The 27953-nt window shown below is 35.8% G+C and overlaps 1 protein-coding gene and 1 pseudogene across 2 annotated transcripts; one reads left to right on the plus strand and one right to left on the minus strand.

Moving 5' to 3' along the window:
* Nucleotides 1-25545, minus strand: ZNF658 (zinc finger protein 658). 2 transcript variants are annotated; one of them, XM_047103271.1, is made up of 7 exons: nt 25413-25545; nt 23297-23395; nt 23067-23125; nt 17904-18030; nt 17511-17606; nt 6523-11026; nt 1-1956 (listed from the first exon to the last, which is right to left on the minus strand). In XM_047103271.1, the coding sequence occupies exons 3-6, from the start codon at nt 23079-23081 to the stop codon at nt 8133-8135; spliced, it is 3132 nt and encodes a 1043-aa protein (XP_046959227.1). In that variant the 5' UTR covers nt 23082-23125; nt 23297-23395; nt 25413-25545; the 3' UTR covers nt 1-1956; nt 6523-8132. The 2 variants fall into 2 exon arrangements, with proteins under 2 accessions (XP_046959227.1, XP_046959235.1); XM_047103279.1 differs by lacking the exon at nt 23297-23395.
* LOC124524222 (L-lactate dehydrogenase B chain-like) lies at nt 1343-2103 on the plus strand (annotated as a pseudogene).
* Nucleotides 25546-27953: the final 2408 nt, after the last annotated feature.

Below are 27953 nucleotides of genomic sequence, written 5' to 3' on the forward strand. Positions count from 1 at the left end.
AGGATGATGGAGGAAATGGGGAAATGTTAGTAAAAGGATACAAATATTGTTATAGGATAAATAAGTTCTGAGGGTTTAATGTAAAGCATGTAGACTATAGTTGATACTGTATTGTATACTTAAAATTTGCTAAGAGAGTAAATCTTAAGAGTTCTCATACACACACACACAAAACTATGTGAAGTGATAGATGAGTTATTAATGTGATTGTGATAATTTCACAAGGTATACATATATCAAATGATCACATTGTACCCTTTAAATGTATACAATTTTGTCAATTACAACCCATTATAGCAGAGGGAAAATATATGAAGAAAAATTATATTTATCTTAGTTTCTTAATGGTTGCCCTACAGCTTAAAATGTATTCTAAGTCTACTTTTAAATATCACTATATGACTTCACATGTATCATAGATACCTTATAAGAGTATTCCCTAGTTCTCCCTATGTCCCTGTGACATTCCTGTCATTCATTTTACTTACCTATATCCTATAATCACCCAACATATTGTGATTGTTATTGCTTTTAAAAACATGTTTTAGATCAATTAAAAGTAAAAACATTAAAGTTTTAATTTTAATTTCACACTTTCCTTCTTTGAAGTATTGACATACCTTGAAGTTCACTGATTCTTTTTGTTCTTTTCTTGGCTATAATGAGTACACTAATGAGCACATTAAAGGCATCCCTTATTTCCATTACTGTATGTTTTATTTCTACATAAAATTGTGGTAAAATACACAGCATAAAATTTACCATTTCAATAATTTAAAATATGAAACTCAATGGCATTATGTACATTCACATTGGTGTGCAACTGCCACAACATCCAATCTTCAGAACTTTGTCATCATCCCAAATTGAAATTTTGTACGCATTAAAAAATGACTCTCCATTCCTCTCTTTCTCCACCTTCTGGTAACCAATATTCTACTTTCTGTCTCTATAAATTTGACTATTGTAGGTACCTTATATAGGTGAAATCATACAATTTTTATTATTTTGTCTCTGGCTTATCTCACTAAGTGTGTTTTTAAGATTCATCTATATTACGGAGGGAAGTGTAGCCCCTCTAAATTCATATGTTGAAATCCTAGCTCTCAGTATTTCAGAATGCCACTGTATTTAGAAACATGGCCTTAAAAGAGGTAATTAAGGAAAATGAGGTTATATGGATGGGCCCTTAGTTCAGGCTGCTATAATAAATTATAGATTAGATGGCTTAAAAAAAATTTATTCTTCATAGTTCTTAAGGCTATGAGTCTGAGAAAAGAGTGCCAGAATCTGACATTGTCTCCTTCACAAGACTTTTACAGACATTTCTTTCCTGGATACAATGGCAACTCTTAAGGAAAAACTGATTACACCAGTTGTAGAAGAGGCAACCGTCTCAAACAATAAGATCACTGTAGTGGATGTTGGTACAGTGTGTGCCATCAGTATGTTGGGAAAGCCTCAGGATGATGAGCTTGCCCTGTGGGCATTTTGGAAGATAAACTCAAAGGAGAAATGATGGATCTGCAACATGGGACATTATTTCTTCAGACACCTGAAGTTGTGACATGACAGATAAGGATTACCTGTGACTGCCAGTTCTAAGATTGTGGTGATAACTACAGGAGTCCGCCAGCAGTAGAGAAAGAGCCATCTCAATCCGGTGCAGAGGAATGTTAATGTCTTCAAATTCATTATTCCTCAGATAGTCACATACAGCCCTTATTGATTCATAATTATGGTTTCCAACCCAGCAGATATTCCCACATATGTCACCTAGAGGAAGTGGGTGTAATCTGGATTCTGTTAGATTTAGCTATTTTATGGCTGAAAAAACTTGGCATTCAACCCAGCAGCTGCCATGGATGGATTTGGGAAGAACATGGTGTCCCAAGTGTGACTGTGTGGAGTGGAGTGAATGTGGCAGACGTTTCTCTCCAGGAACTGAATCCAAAACTGGAAACAGAAAATAACAGTGAAAATTGGGAGGAAGTGTATAAGATGGTGGTTGAAAGTTCCTGTGAAACTAAAAGATATACCAAACTAAAAGGATATACTAACTGGACTACTGGATTAAGTGTGGTTAATTTAGTGACCATTTAGTAAACAATCAGAATTAGCAATTTAAATATCTGCTTCAATACACAGGGGTAACAAAAGATAGAAGCACTAATCTACAAACCTTCAGCATTGTTTTGCAATTTAACATGAGGGACTTAAAGTTGAGTCTTGATTAGTTAAATCACTGTTTTATTGGTAGTACTGGGAAGATAGAATACTATGTCTTAATTCAGACTGCTATAAAAAAACACCACACATATGGTGCCTTAAATAACAAATATCTATTTCTCACAGTTTTGGAGGCTGGAAGTCTGAGATCAAATTGGTAGCATGGTGGGGGTTCTTGGTAAAGGTCCTCTTCCTGGTTTACAGATAGCTTCCTTGCATGCTATATCTTGACATGGAGCAAAGTGTGAGGGCTCTGGTCTCTTCCCCTTATAAGGACATTAAGCCAACATGGGGGCTGCATCCTCATGACCCAACTAAACCTAATTACCTCCTAAATGCTCGACATCTCAAATACTACCACACTGGGGAATTAAGCCTTCAAAGTATGGATTCAGGGGTGGGGTGAGGGTGGGTAGGGACACAAACATTCAGTCCATATCATAGGGGATGAAAAATAAGTTTACATACAACTCATCTATACTTTACAATTTTCTTTTTTAAATGCCATATCTGGAAGGCCCTAACAGGGCTAAAATTAAGGTGCAAGAAACATTCCAAAACCAGAAACTATGTGTATTAATTTGACTAATAACAAGAATTCCCAAGATATTGATGGGATGGACAAAATTCTCTTTATATTTCACCTAGTTGGGCTTGACTATGCAAATATTTTGTTGCCTAGTGGGTTGAATAGATATATTTCTCTGTATTTATCCAATCCAACTCTATATGATTGGGAATGGCCCAAAGAATAAGGCCTGGTCATCTCATCTTGTTACCATTACCATCACTGACTTCAAGGAGAAAGGTTTATTTTTCAATTAATGGTAAGTGAGTACAATGTGAGATTGTTGCTTAGTGGAAAGTAGCCAACCTTTGGGTGTTACAAGGGAGGAAAATCTAAGATCACTCTGGTGCCTTTTGAAAAGTTCAGAACAAGTGAATGATATGCTCTTTTAGCTTAGATTTAGATGTCCCTTGGGACAAAGACTACCAAAATTCTTCTTCTAAAAAACGAGGGAGCTGGGGCGCCTGGGTGGCTCAGTCAGTTGAGCTTCCGACTTTGGCTCAGGTCATGATCTCACAGTTCGTGGGTTCGAGCGCGTTGGGCTCTGTGCTGACAGCTCAGAGCCTGGAGCCTGCTTCGGATTCTAGGTCTCCCTCTCTCTCTGTGCCCTCTCCCGCTCATGCTGTCTCTCAAAAATAAACATTAAAAATTTTTTTTAATAAAAAGAAAAACGAGGGAGCTGTACAATGGCTAATTTAATAAACATACTTCCAGGATGGTTTTATGTACTCCTAATCAACAAATAGACCAGAGCTCAGACAATGACTGTGTGGAATAATACTAATGTGTCTGTCTCTTATGGTTTTCATTTCACAGAATACTATTCTATGAAACAGAATTGGCCTACAGTCTAAATGACTTAAGTGATGACAGATTGACTAGGGTTCTTAATTATTCAATAGATGTATACCAAAAAGTATAGATAGCTATAGATCAGGGAGGCAAACAAAAGGGAAAAATATAAAAATATAAGACAATTTGTGCTGCATTATAGGATGGTTTAAATGATACAAATCCTCCCTGATTATTACAACTCTTGGAAATATGTATATGTGTTTTGATTATCTATTTGATTATATGCTATTGAAAGACACATCTACATGATTGCTATCAAACTAAGAATGAATTTTGTTGTTGTTGTTTTTACTCTTGTTATAAAAGGCTTTGACCCAAAATCAGGATGGTGGACTTTGCTGTGAGGGTTAAGTCCTGCAGACCCAGAATAGTCCTGAGCTAAGGTATCTGCACATCATTATCTGTTGTTTAAGGAATGAAATATATTAACAATGTTTCTTTGTAACCAGCAGTCCAAAATGTTTGGAGGCAGATTTTAACAACTTATCAACAGTGTTTATTAATAACAGTGTGATTGATGATTTATACCTGTTTTCACTGAGACCTTCAGAGTCCTCTGCTTTTGGGGCTGATTACATAGCAAGAATATGCCTACATATCTGGCAGGGGAAAGAAACCTCAGCAGTAAATCCATTTTGAGCTTCTGAGTGATTCTGTGCACATGGCTCTTTTCTGGCAGTGAAATTGTGTTCATACAATGGAGGAAAATGGAAGCTGATGCCTGGCCATTATCCAAACCTTGTGGTATGAAGCAGCCTTTGGCTGTGATGCAAATAATGACATCCTATATTGCGTCCCTTTCCCTTAATAAATTGCACACTTGTCAGCATTGTCATTTTGGGTCCTATGAGTCTTCTTCAGCACTTTAATCCTGTTTAACTGTCATTGTTAGTGCACCACATTTTCTGGCAATGTGGCAGTATTGTCATTTTAGACTTTGTGTTCATTTTTCAATGTGTAACTTTTTTCTTTCTCTTGTCTGGTCACAAGTCATATATAATCTTTTTTTTTAATGTTGTTTATTTAGTGTTTTGTTGCCTTATTTTCTATGCTAACAACTTTCTCACTGTTCTTGCTTGTTTCTGATCTATTTCTCTTGGATTTACTGCACTCTGGCCATCAACAATCTTTTCTGGATTCCAGAGTAGTGTAGTAAGTGTCTTATTCTTGTTTATCTCAATAGGGACATAATTACATTCTACCTGTGCTATTGCATTACTATCTTCTATCAGAGGCATATGCCTGTTTTGAGAACGTGTTTATCAACAAAACTGTTTTCCACATGTACTCCATTCAGCATAGTTTTCTCCCAGAAGTGTTGCTTTTATAAGAATTCCTATTAGATTTTCATTCACACTTATGTTGGACAATATGCATTATATGTGTGCAGTAACATATGCCCACGTGTTCTTGCTTCACTAGTAGCTCTTGCTTCTCTATGATCCTTCCATTGTTTAGTTATTATCTGGGTGTAACCTGCTCCTTCATCTTTATATATCTATGTCATCTACCTATGGCTTTAGCATATATTTCTAAACTTAGCTTTCTAATGATCACACCCATTCCTTTTAAATCTTCTGACTAGTACCATCCAATTTATCAATGCTTTTGAAAGACCCTATACAAGCTAAAAGCTTTTTAATACTCCACCTTTCTAAGTTTTACTTATTTCTCCTATTATCAGATTTCTTAGTTATGATGGCTGGTCATTGTTCATATCTCCTATTGTTATCTGGGTTAATGCAATGATCTGGGTTGATAAGCTCATGAAACACAAACTTTCTTTCAGTCTTTTCATTACTCAAAAGTCCAAGCTTTAGCAATTAAATAGTTTAGAAGAATTGGGCACTACTCTGATGATGATGTATGAAAATAAAATTCTGAAATTAAATCCTTGGGGTCAAAGGGCAATGATTCATTCATATTCCAATAAACACTAAAAACACAAATTTTGGACTATATACTGGATCAGTGTGAAGTTTTTAAATTCTTGGTGTTATAATTTTTACCTATCTGTATTTATAGTTTCCAACATTAAAATCAGAAATATATAAAAAGTATTCTGATATTAGTTTGTGTACAATATAAACTAAATAAGATAAAATAATTTTTTACCAAGTAGCATAGTGCTCACCTACACAATTTTGAGGGATACAACCTAAACCAGGTGATCAAGCTTAGCATTGTCAGTGATTATTCATGTTGATAGCATATACTATTAATATGGTAAGAATAGCATTTTATCTGTGATCTTCCTACAAAATAAAATGGATACACAAAACAAATCTGTAGTGCCAGTGCAATCATTAAAAAAAAAAAAAGATATAAGAAATCCAAATCGAGAGGTATTCTATAAAATACTTGACAAGTCCTTCTCAAAACTGTCAAGGTAACTGACACATGGAAGGTCTAAAAAATTGTCACAGACTAGTGGAAGATAAGGAGACATGACTATTAAATGTAATGTGGTATCCTGAATGGCATCTTGAAATATAAAAAAAAATTAGGAAAAAACAGTGCAATCTGAAAAATGATGTCTAGTTAATAATGTATCAGTGTCATTATTTAGTTAAGACAAATATACCAGAGTAATAAAAGATGTTAATAAGAGGAACTGGGTGAGTATATAGCACCTAGTATTGGTAATTATTTAAATCTAACACTATTCTAAACTGAAGTTAATTTTTTTAATGTATTCAAGATTTGATAATTTCCTTTTCATACAGTTTTCTGAAAAAATCAGACATGTGGAAAGAGATGTTTTTTTCTTTCATTTCCCTTTGAACATTGTACAATAAGCTCAAGTTGCATCAAGGTGTCAGAGACTGAGGAAGAGCACAGAGACTGAGGAAGAGCAAACATTTTCTTACCTGCTGGAACTTCCTTGTCACAAGGAGTGCTGATTCAGTGGCTGGTGTAGTACCCCTGGTACTATGATGATACAGCCTTCATCCAATGGCTTTCTTTGGTAGTGATGCCGCTGGGTGGTAACCACCCACTGTCAAAAAAATACCTGTTCTCAAGTTAGTCTGTTTTTCAATATCAGTGTGGTACTTATGACATGAAAGTAGCCTTTTTCATTCCAATTCCAAAACCTACTGTCCAAGCAGGACAGAAATAACACTGGTTTGCAATGCTGCAGTGTGAGCATACATTATGAGGTTGGAAAACGAGCCTACATGAGATGCCCAGGCTACATGCATACAAGAGGGATGAGATGATTTCCTTTATAATTAGTGCAAAATAAGCCACTTGTGCGATATAATGAAGGCCAAAAAACCATGTAAGAATCAACATTCAGCCCACTCACCCATCCAGATACACGAGGATACTTAGGAAATCTTATGGATCTCCAATATCCTAGAAAAACAGGGCCACACTAGCAGGCAGGCCAAAATCTCACAGCATCAACAGCATCAAGCTGAAGGAAGCCAACAGAAGAACATAAATTATAAATCAAAAAGGAAAATGGATTAGGTCCAGAGGAGGTTTGGTTGCTGTCTTCTACTAGAACTCATAACCAATAATGAATTATTACACAAACTAATACAGATGTACCACATAGCTCAGAGACTAGCCACAAACATTTATTGGGGTTGTACACAGAATTTAAGTTATTCCTCCATCTTTAAAACTTCACATTCCACAGTGAGTTTCTGTACAGGTGAATATTTTATTATATGTTTTCTATAAAACTTGAAGTTATATATAAATCACAAATTTAGGTACAACAGTTCTAGGTGAAGATTTTATCTTCAATTCTGAAACTGATACATTTCCTCAGGAAAAAAATCTGAAACAACTGTTCAATATTCATTAAAATATAAATTATCAAATTATAAGATTTTGGTCAAATCTTAATTATTTGATGTTTAACATCTAGTAAAGGCTTTTGTTTTTCCCTGAGATTTCTCTAATTTTTAATGAAGGCTTCTGATCACTCAAGATGTTGACAGCTTTTCTCCTCATATGAAATCTGATACATAGTGACAGGCTGAATTTTATAGGTCTTCCTGACATTTATATTCATAGGGTTTTGTCCCACCATAACAGAATTATCTAAGCTATGTGTGTTTAACCAATAGAACAAAATCTGTAAAAGCTCAACAGAGTACAATTTGATGTTTTTCTTTTAAGCCAACTTGTGAAGATGTTAGTGGAGGTGTTGTTTCACCCAGTTATTCAGATTTGGCTTCTTTCACCTTATGTTCTACCATATTTAATACATGGCACTGAAGTCTGCCCTGGAAATATCTCTATACAGTATAATATAGGACAGAAAGAATGTAAGGTGACTTCTGAAGGTTAGACTTAGATTAAATGTAATAGTGTCATATTCCATGACCAGCATCACTTGAATGAAGGACAGACTGTTAAATTAGACAAGGTATGTATGTGCCTAGTGGAAAAGGAAACAGTTTGCCAGTCTATGTGACATAAGCTTCTTTAATATATGTTATCCAATAAGATCTGAGTCCCATTAGGACTTCCCAAATTCACTACATGTAAGGGTTTCCTCTCTGGTGTGCATTCTGGTGTGATGTACTCTAAGAGCTGCCTTACGGACAAAAGTTTTTCTGCATTCATTACATTCATAGGGTTTCTCTCCTGTATGAATTCTCTGGTGTACTCGGAGAGTTGAATTTTGTGCAAAAGCTTTCCCACATTCATTACACTCATAGGGTTTCTCCCCTGTGTGAATTCTCTGGTGTGCACTTAGGTGTGACTTCTGGGAGAAAGTCTTCCCACATTCATTACATTCATAGGATTTTACACCTGTGTGAATTCTCTGATGTACTCTGAGAGTTGAATTATGGGCAAAAGGTTTCCCACATATATTACATTCAAAGGGTTTCTCACCTGTATGAATTCTCTGATGTGCAATAACATATGACTTCTGGGAAAAAGTTTTCCCACATTCATTACATTCATAGGGTTTCTCCCCTGTTTGAGTCCTCAAATGTGCTCTGAGGTGTGATGTCTTGGAGAAAGTTTTCCCACATTCACTACACTCATAGGGTTTCTCCCCTGTGTGAATTCTCTGATGTGTCCTGAGGGCTGAATTATCAGCAAAAGTTTTCCCACATTCATTGCATTCATAAGGTTTCTCCCCTGTGTGGATTCTCTGATGTGCACAGAGGTGTGTCCTTTGGGAGAAAGTTTTCCCACATTCATTACATTCATAGGGTTTCTCTCCTGTGTGAATTCTTTGATGGACAATGAGAGCTGCCTTATAAACAAATGTTTTCCCACATTCATTACATTTATAAGGTTTTTCCCCTTTGTGAATTCTTTCATGTCCACTGAGGTATGATTTCTGAGAGAAGGTTTTCCCACATTCACTACATTCATAAGGTTTCTCACCTGTGTGAATTCTCTGATGTGTACTGAGGTGTGTCTTCTGTGAAAAAGTTTTCCCACATTCATTACATTCATAGAGTTTCTCCCCTGTGTGCATTTTCTGATGTGCTCTGAGGGCTGAATTATGGGCAAAAGTTTTTGCACATTCATTACATTCATATGGTTTCTCTCCTGTGTGAATTCTCTGATGTACTTTGAGAGCTGAATTATGGGCAAAAGTTTTTTCACAGTCACTACACTCATAGGGTTTTTCTCCTGTGTGAATTCTCTGATGTGCTCTAAGGGCTGAATTATGGGCAAAAGATCTCCCACAGTCATTACATTCATAGGGTTTCTCACCGGTATGAATTCTCTGATGTGCTCTGAGAACAGATATATGGGTAAAAGGCCTCCCACATTCATTACACTCATAGGGTTTCTCCCCTGTGTGAATTCTTTGATGTGCTCTGAGGGTTGAATTATCAGCAAAAGTTTTCCCACATCCATTACATTCATAGGGTTTCTCCCCGGTATGAATTCTCTGATGTGCACTAAGGTGTGTCTTATTAGAGAAAGTTTTCCCACATTCAACACATTTGTAGGGTTTTTCACCTGTGTGAATTCTCTGATGTGCTCTGAGATGTGATGTCTTAGAGAAAGCTTTCCCACATTCAATACATTTGTAGGATTTCTCCCTTGTGTGAATTCTCTGATGTTCTCTGATATGTGACATCTTGGAGAATGTTTTTCCATATACATTACTTTGACAGAGTTTCATCCCTGTGTGTGTTCTTTGGCATACTACGAGAGCAGACTTCTTGTAAGATTTCCCACATCCACTATTATCATAAGGTTTCTCCTTTGTGTGAACTGTCCGATTTTCACTGAGGTTTAACTTCTGACAGAAAGTTTTCTCACATTTACTACATTCATAGAGACTGACCCCTATATCAGTTTCAGGATAATGAACAGGGTATGAATTTGAACAAAAAGATTCCCCACATTCCTCAGGTCTCTCCCCTGGATGGGTCCTCTGATGATGAATGAGTTGTACTTTCTGGTAAAAGGATTTCTTGCATTTATTACATTCAAATGACTTCTCTCCAGTTTCACTTTGCTGATGTACACTAAGGGCTAAGTTCTGATGGAAGGACCTCCTGTATTTATCACGCTGGTACAATTCCTCTTCTGTGTGAGTTCTCTGACATACTATAAGGTCTAATTTCTGGTAGAAGGTATTTACACATCCATTATACACACAAAATTCATCTCTAGTTTGTGTCTTTTTTTGTACTATATGGGCTGAGCTCTGGCTCAAGTTTTCATCACACTTATTGCTTGCAAAACTAGTCTGTTCTGTAGCAGTTCTCTGAGATTGAGTGAGAGATGAGATACTGCTGAAGTTATTCCCACTTTCATTACATTCATAGTGTGCCACAGCCATGTGAACTTTATTGTAATTCTCAATAGTGGTTTTGGATTTCCTACATTCATTAAGATGAAAGCATTTCTCTTTTGTGCCAGTTCTCATGTAGTTATCACAGTTTTTCCTAAATTCATCACCCTTATAGGATTCCTCTCCTATAACACAAACAGTCTTATCACGTAAAATTTTCCCAAATTCATTACATTCAAAAGATTGTTCCAGGGTTTGAAGTTTCTGATGGTTTTTCCAATAACTGAGAGGTTTTACATTTTTATTATATCTGTAAGACTTCTCTCCAGTGTAAGTTTTCTCATGCTTAGTATCAAGCTTCAATTTTTTGCATACATCCATGTAATCAGCCTTCTTTCTTGAATAGTTTCTATCACAAATAATTAATTCAGAAACAACTGGCAAATTCATTCTACATGAGTCATATTTACAAGGCATATTTCCTGAAGAATTTGGAGTTATATCCAGATTAAACGGTTTTTCTAAGACTTTCTGCTCTTCTTTACTCAATGTTTTGTTATTAGTGAATATTACTTGCCACAGAGGTTTCTCTTGTTTTTCCTGGTTCCCCTCAATGTGAATATCAATGCTGAGATATCCTAAAATGAGAAAAATTGAAAACATCTCTGTATCTTACATTTCTTATGGAAAGGAATTTATAGCCATATGTTTGTTATGTATTGTAATCTACTGTTACAGGTCACATTCCCAGAGATTAGCAATTCATACACACAGAGAAAAAGAAATATACTCTCTCTCCCTTCATCCATGTTATTTAAAGAAAACAGGTATTATTTCCAGAGCTGGCCAAGATGGAGTATCTATCTTCCTAAGTCCTCTCTCTTACAATTAAAATATCCCTGGAAAATCAATAAATCAATCAGTAATAAATAAAAAAGTAAGTAAGATGCTACAAAATGGAATGTGGAACTTTGGGACTCAAGAAATGACATGGCAGAGGATTTCAAGGCTTTTCTGTTTCCCATAATTCTTATATGGGGTACTGGAGTGTTGGAGAAGCCTGTAATCCAAAGTCAACAACACACAGACAAAAAGAGCTACAAGAAAACCCTATTCCTTCTGGCCAAAGGTCTGAAATAAAGATAGTCTAACAGAACAGAAAATCTTTTTGACAATATGCACCCTACTCAAGCCTAACAAAAATGGAATATTTCCCTGTGGTTCTAGATAGGTTTAACAGGAAATGAAAGTTCCATTGCCACAGGTATAAAGGACTGGACACTTGCAAAATTTCTTTCCATGAGCCAAACCAAGAGCTTAGTGGAAAGATCATGAAGAATCCTAAGCAAGTTCTATTCATAGGACATTCAGGGATGGTAACAACAATCACTACCGCAACTATTCCTAAAACCACATTCCTATCTACTCTATGGAATCTGCAAAAGAAATAAATCTGTTTTAGGGTACTTGTGGCAACACAGCAGGTAGGGGAAGGAAAAAAGGGAAAAGAGGCAGGAATACAATATTATAGCTAGAAGGGATGCAGCAGCATTTGGAATAACTATACTCTCAAAACCCAAGAACATTTTAAAAATAGCTGAATTCATATTATTCTTAAATATACATAAAATATTCATCAAGGCAAACCACATCATGGACTACAAGAAAAATCTTTACAAATATAAAAGAACAGAAATTGTATAAAGTATAATCTCAAGCCACAGAGAAATTATACTAGAAATGATTAACACAAAGTTACCTGGAGAGACACAAAATATTTGTAAGTTAATATACTTCCAATTAATCCATTAGTCAAAGAGAAAATCTCCCAAGAAATTAAGATATTTAGAATTGAATGAAAACAAAAACTGTTTAGAACATATACAAATTTGTGGGATGCAGCTAAAGTAGTTCTCAGAGATAAATTCATAGCTTACAATCTTTTATATTAGAAAAGAAAGACCTCTAATCAGTCACCTAAGCTTCTACTTTAACAAACTTGACAAAGAGAACAAATTAAATCTAAAGAAAGAAAAAAAGAAAATAATAAAGACTAAAGATGACAATGAAAATGAAAATGGAAAGCAGAGAAAAAAATGAAACCAAAGCTTAGTTCATTGAAGATTTTTTTTAAGCGCTAAAACCAAGAAGAAAAAAGAGAAGACACACAGTATTAATAACAGAAAAAAATGCAAGAGGGGACATAAATACTGATACGATACTAAAAAGACAGTAAAAGAATATTAGGGGAAGCTCTATGCCCATAAGTTTGACAATTTAAGTGAAATGGACAAATTTCATTTGAAAAAACTACCAAATTAACTCATGAAGGAAGAGGTAACACAATAGGTCAGCATCTGAGAAACTGAATATGTGATCGACAAAGATGTAGTTCCAAGAAACTGCTCCAGGATCAGATGGTAGTAACTAGTGAACTCTGCCAAACATTAAAAATAATAATAATAATAATAATAATAATAATAATATACCAATTTTACATAATTTCTTCTAGAAAACACAAGAAAAGAAACCTACAGACCAATATCCCTCATGATATAAATGTAAAAATCCTCAAAAAAAAGCATCAAAAAGAACTATATATGAAAAGAAATGATTTATCAGGATCAAGTGGGTGTTCATCCCAAGAATACAAACTATTGCAATATTTAAAAGTCAATCAATGTAATCCATCATCTTAATCATCTAAAGAATGAAGACAAATCACATCATTTAAGGGAAAAAATATTTTACAAAATTCAAATTCCATCCATTAACCTATTATAAAGGGAATATACAGAAAGCCTGTAGCTAATATCATACTTAAGAATAAGAGACTTACTTAAGAATAAGAGACTGAATACTAAGATTGGAAAAAGACAAGGCTGTCTACCCTCAGCACTTCTATTCCAGACTGTGGAAGTTCCAACCAATGCAATAAAGCAAGAATAGAAATAAACGATACACAGTAAGTCTACCCAGAGAGCCCGAAGAAGATCTTCAAAAGAGCTCCTTAACTAATAACTGTTTTCAGCAAGGCAAAATACAAAGCCAATATACAAAAGCCAATTATATACAAGCAATTATCACTGGAATTTTAAATCTGACAAGGAATATGATTTACCATAGTGCTGAAAAAACAAAACAAAATACTTGGTATCTGCTGAAAACTACTGATAAAAAGAATCAAAGAAACCATAAATAAAAGGATATGTATATGTTCTTTATTGATTGGAAGAATCTATATTGTTAAGATATCAATCCTCTTTTGATCTATAAATTCAATACAATCCCAGTTGAATAGCTGGCATGCTTTTTGTAAATATCAAGAAGATGATTTTAAAATTTATACAGAAGAAAATTGGTGGACTCACATTACCTGACTTCAAGGTCTAATTAAGAATATAGAGTAATAAAATTAATGTGGTACTGGGGAAGGATAAATATGTAGATAAATAAAAAAGAATAGAGATACCACAGAAATATATAGTCTTAAATGTACAGAATAAAAATACAAATATACACATATTTATACTTATGTACCATATACAAAATATATGTTCATCCATTTTCTTTTTATTTTTTTTTATTTTTATTTTTATTTATTTTTATTTTTTTTATGTTCATCCATTTTCTAAGAACAATGGAAATGCTATTCAATAGGAAATAATAATTTTTTCAATAAAGTGGTGCTAGAATAACTAGACTCCCCTTTTCAAAAATTTAAACTTAACACATAACTCATCCTGTCTATGAAAACTACCAAGTGGATCATAAAATATAAAATGTGAAATTTAAAAATTTCTAGAAGAAAACATATGAATAAATCTGTGTTACTTTGAGTTTTGATACTTCTAGACAGCACAATAAATGCATGATCCTTAAGAAAAAATTAATAGGACTTATCAAAATTAATGTTCAGTATTAGCCAACCTCTTCTGAAATCATGCCAACAAAAGAAGTGGATTGCAGCTTCACTACTGCCAAGTGTGGACTAAACTTCCACAGACACCTTTGGGAGTTGGAGGAGTGGGCTGTTCTATTAACAATGGAGAAGGGTAAGAGATCAGGGTCCCTACCAGCATTTTCCTAACACTAACCACCCTGTATTTTATCAAGTGCCAAGGACCCTAGTTCACCTTCATTGTTTTGTTATCTATCAGAATGTTACATTTCCCCTCTCTCCCTCTCTCTCTCTGTCTCTGTCTTTCTCCCTCTCTCTCTCTAAACACACAAATATATATATATATACTTTTATATATAATATGCATATACATATACATATATATAGGTCTATGTTTATGTCTGTACACACACACACACACACACACACACACATATACACACACGTATACATTTTGCTGTACTTAGTGGGCAGAGTAAAACAAAATACATTACTCCATCTTTCCCCCAGTTAATACTTTTTATATCTTATTAATTTCTTCCCTAAGCAGAGTCATGAACACATTCTCATTATCATATAGAATATTTCTAGTTTTGCTTTGAAAATCAGGACTTTAAGCCACCTGAATCCCATTTTTCATGTAGATCCAAAAGATTACCTCAACATTCTTTCTCCACTGATCTGTGGGAATAGAACCACCTGTCAAAGACCAATTATCTATAAAGCATATGTGTTTTTCTTGACCTTTCTTTTCTGTTTCACTATTATATTAAACTATCTCACCTCCAGTTTCATACTACTTAACTCTCACAGCTTTACATATCTAATAGAGCAAATCCTATCACATCACTTCTATGAATAAGATTTGCTTTGATATTGCATTAAATTTTACAATCTTGAATTTATCACATAAGTGCTTCTTTTCTTTTGTTTTTGTTAGGGTTAGCTCAAATTTCATTCATTTTACTGTTTTTTATTCTAAGAAACATACGACAATTTCTCAATCCTCCAGTTTTTAATTTTTAATTTCACTTTTAAATTCTGCTTGTATTAGTACATTTTTGTTATTGTTCTTGCTTAATTTATTACTAGGAGACTACCAATTTACCTCTGTTCATTAACTTACACATATCCTAATGTTAATAATATGCATATTTATTTTTATAAATGTCATGCAATTTTGGATTTGATATCCTTTTGTATTTATATGTTGTTTAAAAGAGGTAATCTTTGAAATATCCATATCAATAGATTTTTTTATTCATGTTATCATTAATTTCTAGATTTATCAAAATATGTTCAGATTACTATTTATGGGATTCTAATTTGGATTTATTGAGGTTTTCTTTTTTAGACTAATATTGCATTTCACTATCTTATAATAAATCCATGGGAACTTGAAAGGCTTGTTCTTTGATTTTAGGATACATGTACAAATATATGGTTCCCTTTAATATAAATATCATCTACGTTTATATAGGCATACTTATTTAATGTTCATAGCATGTCTAATATAATCAGATAAAGTACATTATTACCTCCTAATCCTGGTGAATTTTAAATTCTTAGTACTCCATTATTTTGTGTTTTATGATAATTGGTATGATATTGTTTGGTGTAGTCATTCAAATGCGTAACTTGTGCTCTTGAGTAGAGGGCGTTTTTTTTTAAGTTATGCATTTATTGCCTAAATTCAAACCTGAATGAGAACATGAAACCCTATACTATTTTATTTTTGACTTAATAACTTTACTATCCTTTTATTACAATCTTTCAAAGATACTTATTTAGGAATATCTTTTTTAGCTAACTAATATGATCAAATCATTTATATTTAGTGACTGGGAAACATGCATGGTCCAAAAATTATGTCAATTTTTATGTTACACAATCTGTTTTAATAGTTTCACAACAAAAACTTTCAGTAAACACGCTCAGGATGATTTTACCGTTTTGCTCTAAGAGTTATATTGAAACTATAATTTTTGAAATTCTTGAAATTGTTTATTAGTTTGCACAAATACTAACAAGCGCATGAAAAAATGCTTGACATCACCAGTGAACAGGTAAATTGTCATAGACTGAATTGCAATTCATATGTTGAAGCCCTCACCCTCAATGTAATTTGGTGATAAGGCCTTTGGAGAAATAATTAAGGCTAAATGAAGTCATAATGGTAGAGCTCCAACTCTTATAGGGTTGGTGTCCTTATAAGAATAGGAAGAGACATCACAGCTCTCTTTCTCTCCATGCAAGTACACGGGAAAGGCCATATGAAGGCATAGTCAAAAGGCAGTCATCTGCAAGCCAGGAAGATGCCTCACTGAAATTAACTATGCTGGCACCTTGATGTTGGACTTCCAGCCTCCAGAACTATGAAAAATTTCTGTTGTTTAAACCACCCAGACTATGGTATTTTATTATGCCAGGCCAGATGACTAATACAGAAATGCAAATCAAAACTTCACTAATACATCACTTCTCTTTTACTAGGATGGCTACAAGTCAGATAATAACAATTATTGGTGAAGACGTGGAAAAATCAGAACCCTCATATGCTGTCATTAGGAATGAAAAATGGTGCAGGCACTGTGAAAAATAGTCTGGAGGTTCCTGAAATAGTTACCATAAAACCCAGTGATTCCATTCTTAAGTATAACTCAATAAATAAAAACACATGTCAAAAAAAAAGCATAAATCCATGCAAAAACTTGTAAATGAATGTTTCTATTAGCATTATTCAATAATAGCCAAAAGGTAGAATCCCAAACATCTAATGACTGAAGAATGAACAAACAATGAGACCTTATTTTGTCAAAGGATGAAATATTGATACACATGAATCTTGTAATCCTATGTGAAAGAAACCAATCATAAAAGACCACATAATGTGTGATTCCATTTACATGAAATGTAACAGGCATATCTATAGAGACAGAAAGTAGATCAGTGATTGCTAAGGCTGTAGGGGACAGGAGGAAGGGAGACAATAGCTAAAGGGTATAAGGTTTCTTTTTGAGGTGATGAAAATGGGAGTGTGGTTATGTTTACACGTATCTGTGAACATATTAACAGCCATCGAATTGTACTCTTTAAATGGGTGGATTGTCCAATATGTAAACTATCTCAATAGAGCTGTTTAAAAGGATAAAACAAACTTTCGAAGGTATTCCCCTAAGTTGAACTACCCCAAGTGTTTCCTTTTGTCAGTGCTCACCCACCTGGGTACCTCTGGTTTAGGAATTCTTCCTCTAAGGACCAGGGCTCTTCTTCTTGCTCCAACCTGAAGATCATCTTGGGTTTGGTCAAGCAATACCCTGTAAACATGACAATTGAGGGTATATATAGACCAGATCCATTGGCTTTTTGGTTTCCAAAGGTGTAGAAAGTTAACAGTAGCAAGAGAAGCAAAATAATGTGCTCAATTGAAGTTTTCCATGGAAAGTAGTAACATAAACATTGTTTCTGTTTCCTTAAAGGCTTCAGTTATCTTGGACCTCTTACTCAAAAGCCTGTACAACATTAATCTCTACAAAGAGTCCATGTGTTTTGTTAACTTTAAAAAAAAAAAGTAAATGTAACCTAGAGGAAGTCACATACTAAGGTATGCTTACCCACTGAGATGAGGTGGCTATAGTTCTCCAGCATCACATCTCTGTACAGTGTCCTCTGAGCAGGGCTCATGTACTGCCATTCGTCCTGGGTAAATTCGACAACCACGTCTTCGAATGACACAGACCCCTGTGACAATACATTTTATTCACGGATTCAGAATTAAGTGAAAAGAAAGTATCTTTGAGAATTACTATTTTTCCTGTTTACTTTTAAGCTTTAAAACAAATGGTTTAAAAGGCATCTATTTCTGACCTAATTTTGTCTTTGTGGAGTTATTCAGTTATCAAGATTTTTAACTTACTATAATTCATTTATATCTGTTTATAAACCATAGATTTTTTTAAGACAAAAAAATTCAATGTATAGAGGCTTCCTACAATTCTTCCTCTACATCCCAAGTGATTACCGTGGGTATTTAGAGAATTCTAAGATGTTCATTCCCTCTTCAGGCATCATCATTGTAAATAATGAGAGACAAAGAAGAGATAACATGTAAGCTGTGAAAATATTTTACACAATCAAACTTAGGTATAAATAAATACATAAAGATAACATAAATCTAGAGCTCATGAAGAGCAAAGAACAACTTACCAGGGAGTTGGAACCATAGAGAGCAATATAAGAGAACATTATTTTAACTGAAGTAACAACAATGAATATAATGATAGGGATATAATCACAGGGCAGCAGCAACAACCAATTTGATAACTACCTTCTTGTGCAACCACCTAGTCTAACTGTACGAGCAGCTTCTGGAATGTTGATGCTAAACACTGACATTTAGAAAACAAAAGGAAAATAAATGTTAGAAGTTTTAGTGAACAGATCTGTTCATGTTGTTCTTGAAGGGTCTGTGAACATAAAACTGGACCTATCTCTTAAACTAGTATACACATGGTTTTAGAACACAGAAGCGAGGTCTAAAATGACGGCAAGAAGTTAGGACTTATTAGCAATTTGGGTTGTACCTAAAATTTTAAGAGGCAAACAGACAACAATTTGAGCTATATGCTTGCTATGCATCCCATATGGGACTGAGGAAAGAAAAATACCAAACAGTATTTGAGGAAGCCTGAATATTAAAGAGGGTGGCAAATAAAGTATAGGCCACAAAGCTAAATAAAAAGTTTTCTGAAAAGTAGTAAGTGTCAGGAAAGGGTAGAATCTTAGAAAATGAGAAAAGGGAAAATTTCCACAACAAAGCACTTCAAAGGGGCTGGGAGGAGGGGAAATTGGGGAGTTGCTGTTCAACTGGTAAAAAGTTTCAGTTATGCAAAATCATTAAGTTCTAGAGATCTGCTGTGTAGCTCACCTATAGTTAACAGTATTGTACTATACACATAAAAAATGTGCTAAGAGAGTAGATCTCATGTAAGTGTTCTTATCACAATTATAAATAGGAAAGAAAAAGAAAAAGACTAAGAAATAATAGGATAGAAGCAAGTTTTTTCCCCCCAGTGTTATGTATCCAATTATTTGTTCATTCATGTCTTCGGTATTACTAAGTGAGTACCTCCTGTGTGTGAAACTCAGTAGCTGGTAACTAAAACAAACAAAAGAACAGGAATACCCCTCATAAAATTTAATCTAAAAAAATTTTTAATTATACCCTCCAAAACTAAAAAAATTAGTGAGAAAAGTGGCATTGCTTTCATTTTGCCAATCTCTTTACTATCTGACTTAATGAAATCACTTGGATTAAAAAAAAATAAGCTAACAAGTGACGTAAATATAAACGTTGAAGTAAGGATCTAAGAAATTTCTCTTACCCATAAATAACAATGAAAAAACTGGCAAAATTATAGAAATTAACAAAGGCTATCTTCAAAACATTAAAAAAAACCAGCGGAATCATAGTAAGGATGCTGATCCATATCCTTTTAACTTACCCTGCTCCCATCCCTCTCTCTCCCAACTCTGCAGTAGTTTGAGAACCAATGGTCTGCAACCAGAAGCCTGGCAACCACAACAACAGCAGAACTGGGTTGGAGATCCATCAAAGCCTCATTCACAGAAAACTGTCATTATTTGACCTGTTTGGTGGTTTCCTAAAAGACCCTGGTTATCAGGATGCCTTTATTTGAGCTAGCTCAGAGCGTGAAAAGCCTTATTCTCACAGACATGTGTCAAAAACAACTAAAGGCAGGGCACCTGGGTGGCTCAGTCGGTTAAGTGTCCGACTCTTGGTATCGGCTCAGGTCATGATCTCACAGTTTGTGGGATTGAGCTCTGTAATGGCTCTGTGCGAACAGCATGGTGCCTGCTTGGAATTCTCTCTTTACCTCTCTCCCTGCTCCTCCCACATGCACATGCTTTCTCTCTCTTAAGATAAATAAACATTAAATACAACAACAACTAAAGGCATTTGTTTAACTTAATGGCTATCTGAGGTGGTAGATAACAGCTGGGGCAATTAATGGCTTAACTAAGAAGCTTGAAAGGAAAAGCTGGATAATGAGATGTCCATAAATGTTTTGAAAAGCTCTGATATATTCCTGAAATCTAGGAGGTCATATACTTGCACAGAGCTGTGCATACACCCAAGGCTGTGAGTATGCTCAGGAAAGATGTGAGAAGGGTCTAAGCTGTCAATTCTAGGTGACTCTGAGTTTGGCATTAGAAGGAAGTGTAGGCTAATGCAGAGTTATTAACTGCTTGTCTGAATGTAGAAGGAATTCCCAAACATGCACAGATCTCCTTAGCAAAGACTGGAAAATTTACTGGTTCTAGGCATTTAAAGAAATTTCTGTAGACAACTTTAGCTGCCTCAGATGACAAGAAACACAGGCTCTACAGAATTTTTTAAAAAGTCACTGAACAAAATAAATTTTGACAATGACCCCTATGGAGAGGAGAAATTCTAGAGTTGTCACATTATTTTATTTAAAATGTCCAATTTGCAACAAAAATATTAGTAAACAAGAAAAGAAAGAAAGACATATATGCAGAAAAGGTATAATTAATAAAAACTACTCCTAAGGAAGCAGACATTAGACTTACTAGGCAATAACTTTACATCAGCTATTTTAAATATGGTCAAATACCTAGAGAAAACAATGTCCAAGGACTAAAGGAAAATATAAAAAAAATTTCACTAAATAAAGAATATCAATAAAGAGATAGAAATATAACAAATACAAATTATATAGAAACTCAAGAGTTGAAAAATATAAGAACTAAATCAAAATTTCACCGGAGGGGTTCAACAGCAGATTTGAGCAGGTGAAAGAAAGAATGAACAAAGTGGACAAGATGCCCACTGAAATTATGTAGTGTGAGAAACAAAGAAAAAATAATGACAGAAAATGAAATATGGGATAGCATTAAGCTTACCAACATATGCATGAGTCCCAAACAGAAAGTCTGAAAGAATATTTGAAGAAACAATGGCCAAGAAGTCTCCAAATTTCATGATAAACATTAATCTACAAATCCAAGAAGCTCAACAAACTTCAAGTAGGATAAATTTAGAGTGCGAGATCCACACCTAAACACATGGAAATCAAACTGTCAAATACAAAGACAAAGAGACAATACTGAAAGTAGCAAGAAAGAAGTGACTCATCATGTACAACAGTATTAAAAACAGATTACTAATCAGAAACCATGGAGGACAGAAGGTAATGAAATGATGTATGACAAATGCTGAAAGAAAAAAAGTTGTCAACCAAGAATTATATAACTAGTAAAAATAGAAAAATTAAAACCCTCCTAGATAAACAAAAACAAAATTTGTCATAGGCAGAACCCTCCTACAAGAAATAATAGAGTCAGCAAATCTATACAGACAGAAAATAGATTAGTGGTTGCTTGGGGCTTAGAGGCAAATGAACAGATGAGAAGGGATAAAATGTAGAGGTGCTTTTTAAGGTGATGAAAGTATTTTCAAATTGAGTGTGGTGATATCTGCATATTTACACTAAAACATCATTGAATTCTACACTTAAAATGGGTGAATGGCATGGTATATGAACTGAATCTCAATATAAATTCAGAAAAAAATAAAGGGAATAAAACCATACCAAGATAATAGAGCAGATTAAAGGCCAAGGACAAAAATGGGGGATGAGCCACATGAAAGTACAAGGGAAAGTAGATGACTCCACAAAGATAGCAGCAGGGGAAGGAAAAAGCCAGCGGAGGGTGTCACAGACACTAACAAAGAAATTTTCCAGAAGGGCAGAGTGAGAAGCAGAGACAAGTGCTCAGAAAAGTCAGGTAAAGAAAGCACTTGACAAGACTCAAGGATGTGATTACAGTCAAGTCTCTGGTCACTGGATATGATAGGCAAGTGGGAGAGAAACCAAGTGTGAATAGAAAGTATTTAAACATTTGAAACAGAATACAATTTTAAATTGTCTGCTGAGCAATCCAAATACCAAGGGTACTCAAAATATTTATGGACAGTAATTTTAAGGATATTCAGTTGATTCATCAGAAAAAATGTCTTATTCAACTCTTATGTTTGAATTTCTGGAAAACAGAATTGACCAAGTTCACATTTAGCATTATGTCTTCTACTTTTACTGAAGAACAAGTACAATGTTCTGTATTATTTTAGAGTTATTACTGACAAATTGTTAACTAAATCACCTACTCGAAAAACAGATTTTTTGGGAGGTGCCTGGGTAGCTCAGTCGGTTAAGGGTCCGACTTCGGCTCAGGTCATGATCTCGCGGTCTGTGGGTTCGAGCCCCGCGTTGGGCTCTGTGCTGACAGCTCAGAGCCTGGAGCCTGTTTCAGATTCTGTCTCCCTCTTTCTCTGACCCTCCCCTGTTCATGCTCTCTCTCTGTCTCAAAAATAAATAAATGTTAAAAAAAAAGAAAAACAGATTTTTTTTGAACTTCAAATGTCTTAACATTCTATGAGGTATCAGTTTGCGTAATCATCTCATCAGTGTTGACCTTTAAAAGCATTGTTTGTCTAACACTCTGACATGCCTACCAAAAATTCAAAAATAGATTTAGAGCTCCAATTTGATAAAATTGTAATACAAGAGCATCTACATATATCCACAGGCTACCTTTGCTCTGCTCTTCATCTGTATCTCCACCTATGAAGGCATCTGATCCATTTCTATTTTTACTTTTCCATGTGAATAGACACCTAAGCCCTTATAAAATCTACTGTAAAACAAACAGATTATTAAAACAGAACTCACCTGAGCTATGTTCATTTTCTGCTGCTCCTTGAAGAATGTAAAGAAATGAAAAGGTTCTCCTGGGGAAGAGGAAAGAAAAATAGAGTTATGAGACACCTGGTCTGCCTTACAACTATTTTCATTTGCCTAAAAATTTCCATAACACCAGCTAGAAAAAAAGGTTTCCCTATAGAAGAATGTCCCTTTGACATTCTTGAGAAGGAACAGGAGGGACCACACAGAGGCAGTACCTGAACAAGTGCATCTCCAATATGATTATGTCGGCTTAAACTTGTCTTTTCACTGCTGTGTAACTCAAAAGTCGATGAATTAACAATTTATGTCCCCTTCTAATTAAGAACAACAACAAAAAACACAAAATAAAACAAAAGGAGATTGGTTAAACAAATTCAGGCATACAAAGGTAAAACCTTCTACCTTCATTTAAACTGTTAAAAAAATTACTTAGATGTGATTGTTAATCAAGTTTGTGTTGTCTTTATACCTTGAGTTAGAACTTCCCCAGAAAACTCCAAAATAAAGATGGGATGCTTTATGCAAGAAATATATTTTCTAACTTTTTGTTCTAACTTGGTTGCAACTTATAAGACATATTTTTTAATAAGATGCCTATAGTACTTATCTATTTAAGTAAACAGTACTGTGCTTAGTTCTTGATTCTGCCTTGGGTGTCTTTACAAAAATCATTCTTTCAGGCCCAATATTTTGGGCTTCCAAAGTGTCCAATATAGAAAGCCTTTCTTCTACTCTCCTTTTATTATTACCTACATTCAGGAAAGAGGGAGCATCGCATAACTAGATGCCATATGTGCTGATGGACATAGAGTGAGGGCAGCTCAGAATCTGGAAAGAGGGGAGAATGAAGGAAACTGGGTGCTGTTTAAGATTTCACCAGTTCTGACTGGTTATATCGTCCCTGGGCATCATGTCCTCACCAGCCATCCAGTGACGTGCCTGTTCCTGTGCAGCATGACAGTAACCCACCCCTCTCAACCTCAAGTTACCACCTTCTGCAAGGAGGTCCAGTGCCACTGTCCAGTCTGTGATGGCTTCAGGGGTGTGATGACATTACCAAGAGTCATATTTTGTAAGGATTTATGGGGGGGGGGGGTGGTGGAGGTGGGGTAAGCTAGCTGTTTAAAATTACACAATTCATGAAAATACTCCTGAATATACATCACTCATGCTGTACAGGGATCAAGAACTGCTTCTGGTATAGAAAATCAGGACCTGTGCCTTTCCTGAACCTTCTGCCTCTGTTCTGAAACTCCAATGAAGGATCTGTCAGAAGAGCTGACAATGGTTTCTAGGGCTTTCATTTTCCTATCTTAAGACCTACTTTCCTCCAGAGGGGCTGGGATCCAGGTCTGAGAAACAAATTTACTGCATTTGAAATCTCCATTTAACACTCTAAATGTGACTTTGGAATTCACTTCAAATCCAGTAATGTAGTCATTAGTTGCATGCAACTACTGCACCTGAAGTGTGCCTACTCACAAATCAAAATAGTAATTTGGATATACTGAGTTAAACACATCAGTAAAACAAATTTCACCTCTTTAATCTTTTCACTGTCGCTACTGAAAAATTTTAAATTATGTTTGGTTTGTGTTATCTTTCTACTGGCCAGCACTGTGTTAGATTATCAGAATGTGCCTCTGAGGATGGAGATAGGTTAGCGCAGGAAGGTTCAAGAGTCTCTGTCTGAAGGAGGGGCTCTAAAAAGAATCCACAAATCCCAGGAAATATTTACCACATTGTGAGGTTCTGTCCATATTCACTTCACAATCATATCTCCTCTGAAAATTTGGGGACTCTGCTAAGAGCTCCAGAGGTTTCACCTCTGGGTTTGGGGCAGAATGGATATTGGAAAGAGTAAGAAGTAGGGAGTAAAATCTACTTGTATTTATTCCAGCCTCTCTCACCTACCAGCCGTGCCCTCAGGTATATCATTCCGTCCCCAGTAAGTTCCTTTCACTTTTTAACATGGAATGTTAAAGGCAATTGTGAGGCTTAAATAAAATACCAAAGGGAACAAAGCATCTTGTGACAGCAACTTACACACTTAATTCTCAGACTAATGCACAAGCTACTGTTGGTAGCCTCGTGTTCATCGAAAACATCATAAAGGCGGATTCCCTTTCCACTGCCCACAGTCCCAGCACCCAGAGCCCACAGGAAGTACCTTCTCCAGACAGGGGACTCAGCCCCACCTGCTCCGCAGAAGTAGGTGGGAACCAACCCCCCCCTCCCCCCCCCCCGCACATGCACAGAGGCTGGAGGAGGGGAGAATCTGCCGGGAGCTTCCTCGAACTTCCCCCTGGCTTTCGCCGCACACAAACCTACCCGACCTGGCAGAGCCCCACACTTCGCGAAGCCGTGTCCCCAGTGCTCTCACCCCCGGCGGGCAGCCTCTATTCCCCCACAGACCCAAGGAAGCCGAGATTGTGTCCTCTTCAGGCAGAGAAGGCCCGCGGAAAGCGATAGGGCTGGATGTGCACTTGCGCAGAATGAGCCCCCAAGCTGGATTCCCAGAGTGCTGCGCGGTAGGCCCGTGACGTTTAAAACTACATTTCCCAGGGGGCCTGAGTGGCGCAGTAAGTTAAGTATCCCTCTTTGGCTCAGGTCGTGATCTCACCCTTCCTGCGGTCCAGTACGCCTCCCCCCCCCCCCCCCCCGCGGTTAGCACAGAGCCAGCTTCAAATCCTCTGTCTCCCTCCCCCTCTCTCTGCCTCTCCCAGGCTCACACACTCTCCCTCTCTCTCAAAAATAAATAAACATTAAAAAAAAGACTACATTTCCCACAAAACTTGGAAACTGCAGGAAGTAATGTTAGAAGCCTTCCCCCCCCTCCCCCCCTCCCCCCCCCCCCCCCCCGGCAATTAGCGCCTTGGGACATGACAACTGGACTCGACCCTTGAAGACTTTTCCTAAGTCTCCAGATACGTGGATGAGACTTTAACTTTATGACATGACAACATATTGCAAAGCATGGTTCTCAGTTGGATTCTAGTTGGAAAAAAACAACAGCTACAAGAGACTACAATTGGAGAAACATGAATATAGCCTAGATACTAGAAATATAAAGGAAAATTACCATTACTTTGGTTAGTGTGATTATTTGTACAATGTAGGAAATTGTTCTTATTTTTAAAGATACTTAAAGAAATGTGGAGTTTGAGGGGCAGAACAGATGTACATAAGGGAAGAAAAGATAAGAAGGGCGATGGGGTTCACCATGGGAGACTTTTTTTTTTTTTTTAAGTTTTACTTATTTATTTTGAGACAGAGCAGGAGAGAGCATGACCCTGGGATCATGACCTGAGCGTAATCAATAGATGCTTAATCGACTGAGCCACCCAGGGGCCCTGAGACACTCTTGACTGTGGGGACTGGCGGGTGCTGGGAGCACTGGGAGGAGAGGTGGGCAGAGGATGGGCAGGATGGGTGATGAGTGTTGCGGAAGGCATCTGTTGTGGTGAGCACTGGGTGTTGTGTGTGGGTGGTGAATCACTATATTCTACTCCTGAAAGTATTGCACTAAATGTTCACTAACTGGAATTTAAATAGAAACTTGAAACATAAAAAAAATTCAATTATTAAATCATATATTTATAATTTACTTTCTAAAATGCAGCAAAACAGAAAAGAAAATATGGCAAAGTTAAGAATTGTTAAATCTGTAATATGTGCATACGATGCTCATTTTACTATATCTAGAATGTTTGAATTTATTTTTAATACACAGTAAAAATGGGAGCAGGGACGATGAGTTGGTGGTGGGAGGAGGGTTAAAGAGAGCTTACTTCCCCTCCAGAAGTATATCTTTTTTTTTTAAGTCTATTTATTTATTTTGAAAGAGAGAGAAAGCTCAAGTTAGGGAGGGGCAGAGAGGGAGGGAGAGAGAGAGAATCCCACACAGGCTCTGCACTGTCAGTATAGAGCCCTACATGGGCCTTGAACCTACCAAAAATGAGATTGTGACCTAGCCGAAATCAGATGCTTAACTGACTCGGCCACCCAGGTGCCCCCAGAAGTATATCTTTTAAAATAAAGTTTCAAGGGTATACACAAGTATCTCTTATGAATACTGATGTGCAATAGAACAAATACCAGAAAATGGGGCAAGCATTAACAAAAAAAGAAAGAGTCATATTTTGGCAGGATTTATCTGAGGGGTGGAGGTGGGTAAGCTAGCTGTTTAAAATTACACAATACATGAAAATATATATAACCCACAGTAAGAAAATTAATTTTATCAATTTTGCATTTCCACGAGTAAACTTTCTTTCAAAATTAATGCATGCACACATCAGACTCTAACAAATTAGAGACCTAAGGACACAAAAACAAATTATTTGTAGACTTTTAAAGAGTATTTTTAGGTTTACAAAATAATTGAGAAGAAAGTAGAGTTCCCATATACCCCACACATAGTATCCTCTATTATTAACATCTTACATTAGTGTGGTACATTTTCTACAATTAATGAGTGATATATTATTACTACCTAAAATCCATAGTTGACATTGGCAGTCAATCTTTGTGTTGTATGGTTCTATGGGTTTTGCTACATGAATAATCTCATCTACTGTAATACCCATTATTACATTATCATAGAGAACAACAGTCTCACTGCCCTAAAACATAAAGAACAGTTTCACTGGCCTGGAAAACCTGTTCTGTGTCTATTCAACCTCTCCCCTTTGGCTTTTCCCTCTTGAACTCCTGGCAGCCATTTTTCTTTTCATTATCTCAATAGTTTTGCCTTTTCCAGAATGTCATATAGTTAAAATATTTTAGACTGGCTTTTTTTTTCAGTTAGAATATGCATTTAGGCTTTCTCCCTTTTTGTGGCTTAATAACTCATTTATTTTTTAATGCTGA

The sequence above is a fragment of the Lynx rufus genome, unplaced genomic scaffold, assembly GCF_022079265.1.
Source record: "Lynx rufus isolate CCGP_SWC_20201006 ecotype Redwood Valley unplaced genomic scaffold, mLynRuf1.p SCAF_10, whole genome shotgun sequence".
NCBI classification, from domain to species: Eukaryota; Metazoa; Chordata; class Mammalia; order Carnivora; family Felidae; genus Lynx; species Lynx rufus.